At 42.5% G+C, this 15,943-nt stretch overlaps 1 protein-coding gene across 4 annotated transcripts in view; it reads left to right on the plus strand.

Moving 5' to 3' along the window:
* ITPK1 (inositol-tetrakisphosphate 1-kinase) overlaps positions 1-14,370 on the plus strand; it is a 157,911-nt gene extending 143,541 nt beyond the window's left edge. For all 4 annotated transcript variants that reach the window (XM_030033605.2, XM_041122042.1, XM_041122040.1 and 1 more), the window contains 2 exons: positions 1,398-1,560; positions 7,756-14,370. In XM_030033605.2, the coding sequence (XP_029889465.1) occupies positions 1,398-1,560; positions 7,756-8,078 (486 nt within the window). In that variant the 3' untranslated portion in view covers positions 8,079-14,370. The remainder of the gene's footprint in view (positions 1-1,397; positions 1,561-7,755) is intronic.
* The last annotated feature ends 1,573 nt before the right edge of the window (positions 14,371-15,943 follow it).

Genomic DNA, 15,943 nt, shown 5'->3' on the forward strand with positions numbered 1-15,943 from the left:
CTGTGTTGCAGGCTGAGGTCTGTTTGGTACAAGGAACCAGCATGACTGTGTCCCCCTCTGGTTTTCCTTACCGAGCTCCGGTGAGGAAGCACTGATGCAGCAGGGCTGTGCTGCTTGCCAGGCCTAAACTCCCCAGAGTTAATCTAGGCAAAGGGGGAAGAAGGAGATTCTGAATGCAAATACCTGGCCTTTTCCTGTCCAGAGAGCTTAATAAGCATAAATCATCTTTCTAGGACTCAGTTCTGTGAGGAATGACAAACGGTGAAAATTCAGGCAGAGAAATGGTGTTGGGTAGGGCCACAGAGAGCCAGTAGCTGTCTGCGGTGTGAGCAAGCCTGAGCTGTGACCACGGAACCATTTCTGGGTGTCTTCCAAGTCCAGCAGTGCCAGCACACTGCACAGTTTCATGCTTGCATTACCAGTCCTTTAAATAAGCTTTGCACATATGAATCCTAACAAGTTCTTGGGCACTCAACTTCTGAGAAAGTCACTTTACAGGACTGGGTCCTTTCAATCTCTGAGTCTCCAGATTCTTTTCTGTTTCACAAGCTCTATTGGGGAGTAGTTTCATAGTCAACAATGATTAAATTTTAAGTTGTGTGCAACACTGGTAGGCATGCTAACTATTAAAACTGTAATTGTGCTAGTCATAAATCCCTTTATGGCTAAATTTACTTTGAAACTTAGAGTATATGCCTCTGTGGTTTACCTGCCATCTCTCACATACACGTACATATTCCGTACACGCTTCTGTAGGCGTAACAGCATACTTCTGCTTTGTAACATGTTGTTTAAAAAGTGAAGAAAATTACATCTTCCAGTCATAAGTAACCTGAGTTGCTCATTGTAATAAATGTTTATAGAATAATTTATACATGAAATCCCACATAAAAGATAGCCCCTTTGAATTAGCGTCTGCCCTGATGCTATCAGCTGAGTTGTATTGTATGGCTCAGATTAAACTAACAGCAGGAGTCTGTCTTACCAGCCCGTTAGCATAGGCCTTAATCTACATTGAAAAAACAGAATGTTATCCAGAATATTTGCAGCACAGGGTTAAACGTGCCAGTTGTATTTGTTTTTTTAAGGCGTAGATCTAGTACTTAAATTATTAAGTCTGATTCTCCATTCATTCCTACACTGCTCTGTCTCTCGAGGAGCTGCATCAGTATGAAGAGGAAAAACTAGGTGCTTTAGAGCAGGTGAACTTCCAATATAAGAAGGATTCTGAATTATGAAAGCAGTTTCTCTTTGGTGTCTTTCTCTGTTTCATGCCACTGGTTCTCTGCAATTAGATTTGGTGGATATGCACCTGGAAACCTCTGAAAAATCAATCAATCTTTCCACTAAAAAGACTGTTTCAGAGTCCCTTAGTAATGTGTCTTTTTCCACTATAGCTGGATAAAATCGAAGGAGTATTTGAGCGGCCAAACGATGACGTCATCCGGGAAATCTCTAAGGCGCTGCGACAAGCTCTGGGAGTTTCCCTCTTTGGAATTGATATCATCATTAACAATCAGACTGGGCAGCATGCGGTCATTGATATAAATGCATTCCCAGGTGAGAAAGGCCTTTCCACTCATGCTTTGTGGAAACTGTGCAGTGCGTGCTTAGTGTGAAGTTCTACTGCTGGTGTCTCACATCATTGCTTCCCAGGTCGGGGACAGGAGAGCAGCAGCCACATTGTTCTGAGATCGGACACTGTTCAATCTGGGAAGGGAAGAACCCTAATCTAGACAAGGAATGTGCTACTGAAATATTGGCTCTTAGGAGATATGGTCAAATTTTAGTGGCCAGCTGTAACATGGCTGTCATGCCCTTCTCTGCAAAGGGATGCCCAGGAAATGAAGCGTGGGATGGTGTGCTGGGACCTGGCCTTTCTGGGCCTGTCCTTCATTCTGAAGATGAAAATAATAATAATAATAAATTCTATTTTAGGAGGGCCTTTTAAGATTTTTATTTTTCCAGACTCTGTGCCATTAAAAGTGTTGAGGGGGTGGAAGCAGCTAACTGTTCCCTTGAAAATCTCTTCCTGTGCAAATTGATTCCCCAGACATTTGTGCACAAAAGCAACAACACCAGGAATCTGAAGATGATAAAATTGTAGGGGCACAGAAGTTGCTGTAAAGAGTTAAATATCCTTGCAGGTTCTCATAAGTGCATCCGGGAGTAAAACAATAGAATAGAGCATGTGAAAACGGGTAAATTTGTCCTCCACTGTTTTTAGTGCAACATATATCTTGGAAACAACTAAACAAGCTCCTTGACCACTGGAATTGTTAAAAGGAGTAAGTGGAGGCAATAATGGTCTGTCATTTGTGCTAAATTCAGTAGCCTAACACAGGAAAAGAATACATCATCTGATTTGATGCTGTTTTGCATGGGCTTTTTCTCTTTGAGAATCAACTCTCACTACCTGAATAGTGATGTTTGTTTCCAGAGACATACACAGGCTGTTACATAGTTTGTTTAACCTGTCATTGAAGACTTTGAATTTTCAATATGGCTGCAATATCTTTACATCTAGAGATCTTGCCCTGAGCCCCCAGTCTTCATAATCTTTCAGTTCAGGTCCTCAGTGCCACTACTGCCCTGGAGTGCCTTGCCTGTCTGTCTCTACAGTGACTGGCTTTTAACACTACAGCCCTGCTATTCTCAGGTCACTTTGGAGCTTGGTTCTACCATATGGTGTTGATGCAGTCTGCAGACCTATGAAAACAGTCTTCTGCCAAGAGCAGTGAAACAACCTAAACCTGGTGTCAGATGGAACCATATACATTTTATGAATGGGATTATATTTCAGACACTGGGTCTTGAAGTCAGTGATGCAAAACATTCTTTTGCAGTCCTGCCTCCTGCATTTTGGTTTGGCGTTTTGGGTTTTTTGTTTTTTCAAGTATTGTTTTGGATTTGGTACTTTGCACAGACTGAAATTCCCCTTTTCTTGAAATGTTGAAAAGTCCAGATTGGGGAACAATTAGTGGCAAACTTAACTATTTAAAGAGAAGTCTTCTTGTTGTGGCAGAAGTTCGCAGAACTGCCTTGAGCCTCGTGCTCTGCTGTACTTCCACCCTAAGGCAATAGTTTTCAATATTCAGCCCAAGTCCTGTGTTTCAGTCTGCACAGTAATTGGTCTTTGAAGAGACATTGAATTAATAGAGTGGCTTAGTCCTTGCAGGAGGCTTGAGGGCACAGGAAGCTTCTTATGCACATGTCTACGTTGTGTCTCGCACAGGATTTTTTTGGCGGTGAACATGTGGGTAGTGAAGGTGGCTACTGGCTTTATCACCATGGGATAGGTTGAACACCAGTTGGAGAAGTCTAGAGGATAGCAGCAGGGACCAGCCTTATGGAAGAGGGAAGGCTGGGCGTAGAAAAAACCACCTTCAAATTTGTAAAAGGTAGAACTGAGAGAGATGAGCTGCTCTCAAGGGCTGCTGAGGTCGTAGATGAAGCAATGGGGTAAATTACAACAGAAGAAAAGTTACATTTCAACAGAGAATACTCTGTTGCCCAAACACATGTTCAGCTCAGGCAGCTGCATTTCCCTCCAAGGGCCAGTATGATTAAAGGCCGAGTAGCTTCAAGGGCTGGCTTCATTGATGGAGCCAGTACCTTGCTAATGAGAAGTTCAAATTCAGCCCTGCTCGAAAGAGTCACTGATGGGCTGCATCAGCAGTGGGATCTCACTGTTCCTGGCTCAGTGCAGTCCCAGGAGGGGGCTTTCCCTTGCTCCTCTTCCTCAAGTCATCCTATCCTGCAAGAGTTGCAGTAGAGCCAAAGTGGAGCCAAGCTGGACACTTGAGGGACCTGCTACATTATCTCTGCACCACTGCTTTGGGGAAGGGAGGGGAAGAGGTGCCCTTTAAGGAGCATTCACAGCCTCTTTCATGGAGCTCAAGCTACGGCCTAGGGCCAGGCCTGACCAACTGCCCAGAGGCTTGACTTCCTTGTGTGCTTTTTTGTTTACGAGGCTTGAAGCTCATTTGAACCTGCCACTCCATGCATGTCATCTTGAAATTAGTGTAATGTCAGAATTGAGAGCAGATGTACCTGTAGGAGGATGTTGTCTGTTATCTGCTCCATTAGCACCAGCAACTCTTTAAAGAGATTTTAAAGATAAATGTCTGAAAGGCCTATTGTGTCTCCTGTGCTGTGGGAAGCCACCAGGACTATATTTAGCAGTGGTTACCAGCTGAGATATTTAATGGTAGGCACAGTCACTAGCATGTGGGTTTTATGTTTGTGTGACATCAGGTAATTGAGAGAAAAGGGTCAGCATAGCCTGCTGTCCTGTGGCCGTGGCTGCATGCACGCAGCCTGAGCAGCAGCTTGTGCGCCTGTTCTGCAGCCTGTCACCAGTATAGGTGAGCTGCTGGTTCTGTGTGCATATATGTGGTAGCTGGAAGCATCAGATCTGAACATGCACTTTGTATGTGTAAATATGCTGCCACAACTGCAGGACACAGGTCCATTTCTGCCCAGGGAAAGAGGCAGAAAAGCAGAGAGTGTGCCAGATCAGGGAGAGTCTTCTAAAAATCAGGCAGGTAGCATCTCTAATGCTAGCTTAAAAATGCTTGTAGGCATTTTTTGACTCCACAAAGCTCAGGGAGGCAGGTACTTGTTTTCAGATGCCTTGCTGTGTGGACACCCTTCCTATCCCTGCTCAGCCAGAGGACTCTGGAGACTGTTTTCAACATAGCAAAATTCAGGCCTCTTCTAGACAGGCATTTCCAAAATGGTTTCAGTGGGCAGTGCTAGGATAGTACCTGCTGGAGCATGATTCATGCAACTTGTGCTTTGAGGCGTGCAAAACTTATATCCTCCCACTGATTCCTTGTGTGACATGAACCCCGAATTCACTGCCAGTAGTTTCTGAGGGTGTAATTTATTCTGCCCTTCTTGATTTTGATATCATCACAGCATGGTAATGTCCCACAATTGCCTTTTTTGAGAGGCCTGCAGCAGCAGCCAGTGAACAGAGCAAGGCAATATCCACAGAGCTGGCAGCCTTCCCCAGGCATCCTGTGGGGACGAGAGTTGAGACACCCTGGTTCTCTTCCTCCCTTCCTTGTATTTCTTTTTTAGAAGTGTGTGAAGTTTCTTCTGAGTGACAAGGCAGAATTACTTGGGCCTTTCCACCCAGTGTGCAGAGGGCTTGCACAGACAAAGCCTGCCGGATATGTACAGCTTCCTTACACTGTAACATCTGCTGATTTCAGGACTGAATAACTGGCCATCTTATTCCCATTAAATATTTAAAGCAACTTCTTTGTGAGTTTGCCAGGTGCCCTCAAACAAGTCTGGTTTGTTTTCAGTGAGCAGATACGAAACACTCTAGGGTACTACGGATCTCCTCTGTGAATATTAAAGCTGTTACTATGGAGATGGCTTATTCCCAGTGTGTTTGAAGCACTCTGAGTAGATTTGAAGGCTAATCCCAGGGCTTTTACATAAGCAAGAAAGCGTAACAAGCACCTGTGTCAAAGAGGTGGAGATCTTGTTCTGGCTCCCATGACTGGCCGTAAAGGTCCTAGTTGCCCCCTGTCGACCAATGGATTATCATGTTTGGGCACTGGGAAACTTGATGTTTTGAAATGGCCGATTTGTTTGGTGAATCTGTTTAAGGGCCTTTGAGAAAGGAAAACTGGAAGCTGTTGTCTCACATTGCTGCTGTTTTGTGTGACCTGTTAAGTACCTAGGAGAATTGTGACCAAGTGCAATAAAATCCAAAGCAATGTAGCAGCCTAAATAAGAGTTAATTGGTTAACATATGGGTTATAGATACACCATAAAATCACCACATTTATCTTAAGGTGAAATTATGGTCTGTCGTGGTTTAACCCCAGCCAGCAACTAAGCATCACGCAGCCGCTCACTCGCTTCCCCCCCCCCCCCCCACAGTGGGATGGGGGATGGAGTCGAAAAAAAAAAAAAGTAAAACTTGTGGGTTGAGATAAGAACAATTTAATAGAACAGAAAATAAGAAGCTAATAATGATAATAGTAACACTAATAAAATGACAATAGTAATAATAAAAGGATTGGAATATGCAAGTGATGCACAATGCAATTGCTCATCACCCGCTGACCGACACCCAGTTAGTCCCCAAGCAGCAATGCCCCCTCCACTCTCCCCAGTTCCTATACTAGATGGGACGTCACATGGTATGGAATACCCCTTTGCCAGTTTGGGTCAGCTGTCCTGGCTGTGTCCTGTGCCAACTTCTTGTGCCCCTCCAGCTTTCTTGCTGGCTGGGCTTGAGAAGCTGAAAAATCCTTGACTTTAGACTAAACATTACTTAGCAGCAACTGCAAACATCAGTGTTATCAACATTCTTCTCATACTGAACTCAAAACATAGCACTGTACCAGCTACTAGGAAGACAATTAACTCTATCCCAGCTGAAACCAGGACAGCTCTTACCTTATGTTTTTCAGGAAGTTGGGTTTTTATTGCCTAAGAAAGTTGGTCTTTACAGGAGAATGGAGATTAGAATTTAATTATTTATGGATCTGAGGGCCTCTTCTGCCCAGTGATCACATCACTGAAAGTGTTTTAAAATGTGCATTTACTTTGTGGTCTCTGGGTTCTGCTCATGTGCTGCTGTGTGAATGTGTGCTATTCACATGGGACTTTTAAACTGTTATTTATTGCTTCAGTCTCCTATATAAATACCAGGTCACCTTCAGAATACTTTCACAGACATTTTAAAATAATCAGCCTATCCCATTAAATACACTGAATGTCATATGTCACCTCTAAATACTAAATCAAATTGATAACAATTTTAGGTAATGCAGTAGCAGTTAAGATCCATTTCAAGACACTGTACTGATATGTTGCATGTCTGGTTCAATTGTAAAATGAATTCAATGATAAAACTGTGCCTGTACCAGAGTGTTTAAAATAGAGCCAGAAGCTCTGTACGCCTACTGCCACCGTTTGTGTCACCAAAAATGTCATGTCTCCTGGTAATTTGAGCAACTGTTTTAACCAGGAAACTTGTTAAACTCTGCATTGTAAATTGTCTGGAATCGCTTAACAGAACGTGCAGAAAGGCGGTTTCAGTACTGAAATAAAAGATTGATGTGTCTACCAAATACTTTATCATTGATATATGTTTACTGTCCCTTGAGTGCTTTTTCAGACATTGCTCATAGCAGGGAACACGTTTTAAGTGCCAAGTTAGGTTAGATTAGATGAGGATCACATTGCCTCTTACACAGTGGGAAGCTGCCTTTTCTGCAGGGTATAAAGCCAGCCCCACTGTCCTCTGAGGTTTCCCTAACTGAGGGTATTGCTGGGCAAATACTAGAGAGGGTCCAGAGCCTCAAGGAAACTCTGCATTAGAGCTACTTCTGATAGTAAACCTGGAAACAGCATGGAAAAGATCAACATTATACCACTGAGTTTGTGACTTAGGGAAAAACCTGGACTTGGCAACAAATGATAGAATATACCTAAAATTATGTATATGCATATATACTTGGGAGGAAAAAGAAACAGAAAATCTGAAAGCTGACAGCTTTTCTCATTGAACAAAAGTATTTTTGTAGCAAGGGTCTCTGTTCCTCTTTATGTGAATCTGTTTGTGCAGTCACTCAGAATAATGTCATGGAAAAGAAGCCTTTTTATTATCACTGGAAGTGCAAGGACAGCCGAAGAAATAAACTGGTAGAAGAAGCCTTTCAAAGAACTTATGAAAATGACTTAATTGCCTTTTTTTCTCTCCTTCGTTTTTCCTCTTTTCAGGTTACGAGGGTGTTTCCGAATTTTTCACAGATCTCCTGAACCACATAGCTGCTGTCCTGCAGGGTCAGGCACCTGAGGTGACCCAACTAAACCGCAGCAAGCTCCTGGCAGAGCAGACCAGCGGGATCATGGACGAGCGGATATGCTGCGCTAGCACAGGCTGTCTCAGCGTCATGGGAAAAGACTCCTCCTGGATTGTGGAAAGCGAGACCAACAGCTCAGTAAAACTGCAACACCAGAGACTAGGCTGCAACTCGGCAGTGTCCCCCAGCTTCCAGCAGCACTGCGTCGCTACGTTGGCAACAAAAGCTTCTTCTCAATAACTTGCCAATGCCATGGACTGAGAAAAAGCCACAGGGATACAAATTGTGGTCCCAGAACCAGATCAGGCTGTAACAATACAATTGTGAAAAATGAAAAAAAAACAACACAAAAAAGCAAAATAAAAAAACCTTCCATTTGATGTAACCTGATTTGCTGATGAAATGGACTGAAAGGGGGAGGGCGAGAAAGTAATTCAGATCCATTTCATCAGATTCCAGTTGCAAATCTGTAGTGAGTTTACACACACGTGGGTTTTAACACTAGTCCTTTCATTGTGGGAGGGTTGCTCTTTTATTTCTATTTTTCTTTGTAATCACTGGTGACCAGCATTTTAAAATCGGACCTCATGGTATCAAGAAGATAATAATGTTGAAATGCAGTGTCTGAATGTAACAGTGCTAGAGATTTTTGCCTAAAATATTCCCTGTTCCCTTTTTCCAGGTAGGCCATTGCAAAAGAAAGCTAAGACAACTTCAGTATCACTAAACCAAATCTCTTGAGACATTGACTAGTCAAGATGTTGACAGGTAGCTTGCTGTGAAGCTGTGGCATTTTGAGTAGGACAGAGCAGACTGGTTGATCAGGGTGCAGAACCAAAGTGACCACCCCAGTTCCAGCTTTGCAGTTCTTCCCCCAGGCCTCATTGCTTCAGGCAAAAGCAGCTTCTAACCACACTTGGCAACAGTAACACATTTGATCCAGACAGGGTACCGATAGTTAGGTTGAGTGATGTAGTAGATTAAATATCATCCTTTCAATCATCTGCTAGTGGTGAAATCCTGGAAGTGTTAATGGAAGCAGCTCATCTCTTAGCAGAGAATTTCATTCTTCCTCCATTGCATTTGCGAGGACTCTGGGACAGCTCTGCAAAAAGGCTGGCTATCAGAGCTGTGCATTTTCCTTGGAGTAGTGCACCTGATCTATGGATCCTAAGGGGTAACACAGTTGTTGCCTTCCACAGATCCATGCTGCTGTGCATTTTGTTTTTCTTTTGCAAATTAAATATAAGCAGAATTGTGTACCTTTGTATGAGGTAGAAGTACATGACAGCTCTAGCTTAGAGACCACGTTATTTTGTTGCAAGCTGCCAGGTGAGGCTGTGTGGTAATTTACGATAGTGCTTCATACTACCTGTAAACTGTAGCACAGCCAAATTGTATCTCTTGAGATACACAGTAAACCTACAGCATTCACCCTCTAATTCACCCTCTAGCATGGCAGCATCTTCAGCTGTTGAGAATTCCTGCAACTTTTGCCAATTCTGAACACTAAACTGGAAATACCCAAGTCTGCCAGCGCTGAGAACAGAGACACTATTTTGGTAGACAGAGTGGCCTTCCCTTCCCCATATAAGCCCTAAAATACATTTAAGAGGGGTGGTGTTAAGAAAATTTCCTTAGTTAAGCTCCTAGTTTGCAGATATGGGAATTTCTGTCTTTCTATAGCAGGTATTTGTAAAGCATCCATCACTGCAGCATTTAATACCAGTTTGTTTAGTATCATGTGTTAAATACCTACTCAAAAGGAAAGGATCTAGAGCTTAAAGCCCAGGTAGACCATGGAGAGAGGAGTAAACTGTATAAAAGATGTCACCACCCTACCTGATGGTACCAGTCCTGGAGGGGAAAAAAGTTTTTAAGAGTGTTGTGTAGCAGATTTTTTGTGTAAACAATGGTTTTTACTTAGGAGAGATTGGGGTTGTTCCCAAAATACCATTCTTGGGAATTTCCTGTAGCCAGGATTGGATGTTTGAGGATGATGTGAGAAGAGAAGATTATTCCACCTCTAGAGGGGTTTCTAACTTTAAGATACTTCTATAGGGACTGCAAGGACCTTATGAGTGTGGTATCTGTCAAATTCTAGGGTGCACATAAATGCAGCCAACTTCCTCGACTATTGCAGGCCAGTTCTGAGCGGGGCATGCTTCACAACCCTTCTGTGCTTTGAGGCTGCTGGATCCCACATTGTGTGCAGCTCGCACGTCTCGGGTGGTTGTGGTGTGAGTCAGATGTACATAGGTAAGGGTTTATAGAAGTATTAATGATAGACCAAACCTTTCGTAAAGCCATGACTAAAATAAAAGTGACATCTACAGTTTGAGGTTTGTTTTTGTTTGTTTAAAATAAAAAGTGTTTTTATGTTACATGTGTAACAAAAGATACCCTCAGGAAGGAACTTGCCAGTGCATATTTTTGTATGGTACTTTCTTGTAACCAGCTGGTGGAGTGTTTGTAGACTTGCCTTTTGCTCCCTTTATTACAATGGCTTGGGTTTTTTTTGGTTTTGGGTTTTTTTTTTTTTTTATTGGGTGGTGGGGAAGAAGCAATGATGTTAAAACTGGGTTAGTAACTCAAGACCTTTCAAACTAAGTATGTTTACATGAATCTGAGTGTTGGATCCAATGGAAATGTCTGTATGCTGTTTCCTAGTTAGAACATCAAATAAGAATTTTATTTTCCTGGCTGCCTTCTGAATTTTGGTTGGCCTATTTTGCACTGCTTTATTTCTCCAAAATAAACTACTGAAATATATTGTGCATTTTAAACTTGTTTACAAATGATTGTTAGAAGTTTATTTTGTAATTCTCTGAAGGCTTGCAGAAAAACTATATTTAAATATTACTCCAGACCTTGGCAGTAACTAGAAAACAAGTTTAGGTCATTGGTGTGATCAGTGACATTTTTCCCATAGTCTGTAATTTATTTTTTATTTATCAAATGTGTCAGTGTCACTTTAATTTACCAGGTGCAGATATGTAGGTACCTGTTGTGATGTGGCATTACAATAGAGTTTTCACATAAATTACCATGCAATTGCTGTACTACTATATTTCCTTGCAGGAATTATTATTATGGCTCTTATACTAGAATGTTGCTAAATCACAGGGGCAAATTGGGAGACCAACTTTTAAAAACCAAAACTGTAAATTACCAAGTATCCAGTCATACAATTACATTATTGCAAAACATTTGAGCATGTGTATGTTATTAAGCCTGTGCTAAAGTGCTTTTCTGAATTGCTGCCTCATTTGATAAGTTCAGGATAGTTTTGATTTAAGATAAACTTCACAGTAAGTTAGTTAATATTCTGTAGTCTTGTCTTTTTTTGTAAAAGTAGAGGGGTCTAGTAGTATTGGACCATACCACAATGCCCTTGCTCTTAAAATTGCAGACAATCTGAGGGAGATTTTCCATAATGTGTGTTTGAATTCTGTTATTATGGGTTAGAAAAGGTTCTGCTGTGTTTTCAGAGGCATAGCTATTATCGCTGTGTTGATGGGAGCAATTATATTAAAATTATGTGGTCACCAGTTAGCTTTTTAGGGATCTATTTCTGTTCTGCTTCACTGTTAGAATTCCACAAGAACACCATTAGCTTACTGGAATTTCTCCAGGTTTCGTGTCAGCATGATGGAGGAGATGGGACTCTGGTTTCCACTGTAATTATGTAATTGGCATCAGTAGGTGAAGATTTTTCCCTGTTGAAGAGAACCTGAGTGGTATTACTACTGCCTACGATGTAAAGCCATCACCATCCTCCTCCCCCACTAGCTGACTTTGCCACATTATGCTTGGGTTTGTAATGACTGTACCAGAACATCCCCATCGTTACATGAAAACCAACTGCAGAAATGCAGCCTAACTGGGAGCATTGATGCTGACACTTGTGGTTTGTGTAACGCAGAACTACCACTGGGCCGATGCTGTTTTGCCTTTGGTTAACCACATGTCTGCCTATTCAACCTTTGTGCTGTAGGAGCCGACTGACCAGGCTGGTCGGTAGATAGGATGCACTATTTTTATTAATACTATTCCGACTGTTGGAATGATAAAGCTGTTTAATGATCTCCATCCTCAATGTGGGAATGTTTGTGCAGAGGAGGTCTGCAGCAGGTTGCTCAGATGGAAAACTACCAGTTTAATATGTTTTCATTATAGATGAGTACAAATTAAGAACCCGACCCTGAGGCTTCACAAGGTAGTGAGGATTGCTCAAGATAAAGCCTCAAGTTCTCCAGATTAACTGAGGGCCATATCCAGCCAGGGAACAACCAGATGGAGTAGTGGGTATGTAACAGGCAGGATACAGTCCAAAGGCAACAGAATAAATGGGGCCAGAGGTGTTTGAATTGGCTGGCAAAAAAGAGTGAAACAAAGGAAAAATGCTTCTATTGTTTCCATCCAATAAAAAACCCCCCAGGCTTATCAATTCTTAGACTAACACTGTTTTCCCAAAGTCTTTGCGTGGCAGCAGTGTCAAGCGAGTCAGGCTTTTTCACACTAGCTTGCAGCCTTGCCTTCCACAGCTGTGCAGAAAATCTTGGATTTTGTTTTTTTAGTGAATAGAGTCTATTTTGAGTTTGTAGCAGTCTCCCCATGTGCACACTTGCAGGAGTTCACTTGCATTATCCTGCTAATTTTCTTTGCCTCTCTCCTTTTCAGTAAGAGATGTATTGATTTCTGTATTCAGTATACAATTACTTTATGGTGTTGCAACTGTGTGTTTTGTAATTAGGAGTATGTGAAAATGCTTTGTGTAGATTAAAATATTTCCTTTAATATAATCTCTCGCTTTCATAGATAAACAGACACGCCGTTGCAGATCACATTGCTGATTTTATTTGTAATATTGCTTTAATATCTATTTCAGAGGAATGTAACCTCCAGAAAAGTACTTTCCACATCTTCACTACCTTTCCTTTCCCTGTTCACTATCTGTGGATCCAGGCCATCAACACTTGAGCTTTTGACTGGATGGGGTTTAGATCCTCCATTCTGTCATGTTTACATGGCCCCAAAAATAATTAAAGATGGTTGAAGTCTGAGGGGATCCAGGTATGAAAGGAGATGTTGGAGCGATTCCTCAGCAACACAAGCATGGTCGCATCTGTAGCAAGCAATCGGAATCGTTCTTGCTGTGTGCGTGCAGGTGGGTGTTGGTGTCTGGTCCACCCCTGCTGCTGGGGCAGTTTTCCTGTGGAAGTAAAAAATCCACTGTAAGAAAATTTCCTGTATCTGTGATGCAGAAGGAGGGCGAGGAGAGGTAGGGCTTGGGAGTAAAATCCTTGCCAGTGGACATCATGATACCAGCAGTCCAGAATTTCACTCCTACATTTTTAATAGCAATCTGGGGAGATGTTTTCTTTCTCTCCACCTTTCTTACCCTGAATCCACTGGCGCTGATGCTAGCAGATGTCTGTGGGCCACATGAGCTCCTTAGCAGGTGCCTTTGCCCACCATGCCATGAGTTTGCAGAAGGCTCCCTATGTGTTGGGAAGTTTTTGTTGATAGCCTGGAAATCTTCTGAAACTCCAGAAATAGCTGAAACAGGGAATGGAGTTCATGAAAATCAGGTCTTCCTCTTCCATCATTTTTAAGGAAACCCACATTTTATTTCCTCCTTTGTTCTTTACACAGTAGTTTTTTAGATATATAAATTATTTTAACGTTTTTTGTGTGAAAAGTCATATATACATATATAAAGTTATTAAAAGGTTGAGTATATGCTGAGTATAAAATAGTGACTTCTTTGTTTCAGCCCCTAAAAATGAGTTGTTTATCCTCTTGTAAAGTCAGTGCTGTAAAAAAAATTATTAAAAATAAAAAATGTATTAGATTTATCTTTTATTATTTATTTCTGATTCAGTATTTGATACGGCTTGTGTATACCCTTGTGAGAACCACATACTAAAATGCAGTTGTTCTTAAAATGGAGTAACAACAATTCCTTGGGATCCCAATGATTTTGAGAAAACTGGCCCTCTGGGTGTGAATAGTGTTGGATATTCTCCTTCACTCTCCAGCATTGCTCCCCACCTAAGCATGGCTGAATCTGGGGGACCATTTTGTGTGTGTGCTAGGTTTTACAAGTTCATTGATATCTGTGTTCAAATCCAGCTGTACAGTGTTAACAAGTGTCTTGTGATTTGCTTCAGCCTGGTTCACTATTATTTCTGAAACATAATTCCCATTTTGTACTTAAATTTATGTAGAATTACATAAGCCCTTAAAAGACCATGGCTTACTGTAAAAACCAAAAATACTTGCTATTTGGCATCGTCAATCGCATGACTGATCAGATCGGACAATGAAGATGGTGCTTTCATTTAACAGCATTGATTTCAATGGTAATATATTCATTTTCTTTTCATTTGCTAAGCACCTATTTTGGACAATGTTTTGGTTTCAACAGTAAAGCAATATGCAGTAGGTATTGTGGCATTCTTTCTGTAATTGTTTTGAAGACAGAATTGTCCCTTTCCAACACCTAATAAAAATAAATGCCTTATAACAAGTTCTACTTTGCTTTCTCTTTATGAGCAGATAGGGCAGCGAGGCGAGCAGCTCATTGGGAGAAGCCCCTTTTCATGAGAATTTGGTTTTCACATCCTTCCCCAGTGCAGTTGTTAGCAGTTACCTTGGACCTCCTTGTACCAGCAAGATTTGGTTTGGTTTCTCTTCTAACACTGGTGGGAAGACGGCTATTTTTACCTTACTATGTAACATGGCTAAACATCACTGGGATTTAGGCTACTGCTGTACTTAAACATTTATTCCTAGCATAGGCTTCTGGGTTGATTCTTCCTTCATCATCCTGGATAGGGAATTCTTGATTTCTCAGAACCTAGCAGGATTTTTAATCAGGACACTATTTTGGCTAGTGCAGGAAAGATAGATATCTCACCCAGCAGCATTAAATTTTGCTAAGCAACAAGCACTCTCAGCAAGGGCGCTCATGTAAACACTGCCTGGGGATCAGCGCTTGCTGTCAGCCCCAAGGCCAAGCCCTGCAGCGGTGAGCTGGGAGATGCCGTAGAGCAGAGGTACCGCCAGTCGGAGGGACGGCATTTACCAGCTGGTGGGGCATCCTCCGAGATCCAGTGCTCAGGCCTTGAATTCCATCTTTCCCTTTGAAGAAAGTCCTTGGGTCCCAAATGTTTGTGATTACTTGAATATTCAATTAAGACAGTATTTATAATAGCTTCATCAAGTAATGTTATTTTTCCTCTTGTTGATTTTGCAGCAGCAGTAGACAAGTTCTGTCTGCTGCCACCATCCTTTGTGGAAAAACTTGTCTAACTCCTTTGGAGGTGGCTGCGTTTCTACGGTGGGTTGTTTGGTTTCTTGGGATTGGGGTTGTTTTTTTGGTTTGGGGTTTTTTTTGTTTTGATGGGGGTGGGAGGCTGAGGGTTTCTGTGAATTTATTGTGACACGTAGACCTGAGTTTGCAAGGGGTTGCATGGGCGATGCTACTGGCAGAGACTCTGCCACAAAAAAAAAGGAGAAACTAAATACAATATTCAAATTAAAATTGAAATGAAGATCAGTATGTAAAATGTGACTTTTACAGCTGGATGAACTCCCTAATGACTGACATTTTAGTACTGTTTCTGTGGAACAGCTTTGGTTCCGCTTCTGTTCCAACGCACCTGAGGTTAATGAGCGTGCGATCGTCCCCCTCAGGGTGGGGTTGGGAGACTCACACCTCACTGCGGTGCACTTTCCCCAGCCAGGCTCTCACCCTGTGCCTTGTCCCGGCTCACGGTCTGTGCCGGGGCAGCTTTCGGGCCGTGCCTCGGCCTCGCTGCTCCCCCCTGCCGCTGCGTGGCCGCCCAGGGCTGGGGGCGAGGGGCACTGCCCGCTCAGCAGCTCCTCCAGCCCTCCCCGGGGAAGCTCAGCTGGTGGGTGGAGGAGAGCTCCGGCACCCAGTGCTTCCTCTGCCGAGGGCACCCCGCATGCCCGCCTCCGGTGCGATTCACTCTACGGGCCAGCAGCGCTATCTTTTTGGCAGAATAAAGGACTATGTCGAGTTCAAAGCCTGGCAGCCATTCCCTGAGCATCTCGGCTGTTCTGTGGGCTGCAGG

Source organism: Aquila chrysaetos, chromosome 2 (assembly GCF_900496995.4).
Source record: "Aquila chrysaetos chrysaetos chromosome 2, bAquChr1.4, whole genome shotgun sequence".
Lineage (NCBI taxonomy): Eukaryota > Metazoa > Chordata > Aves > Accipitriformes > Accipitridae > Aquila > Aquila chrysaetos.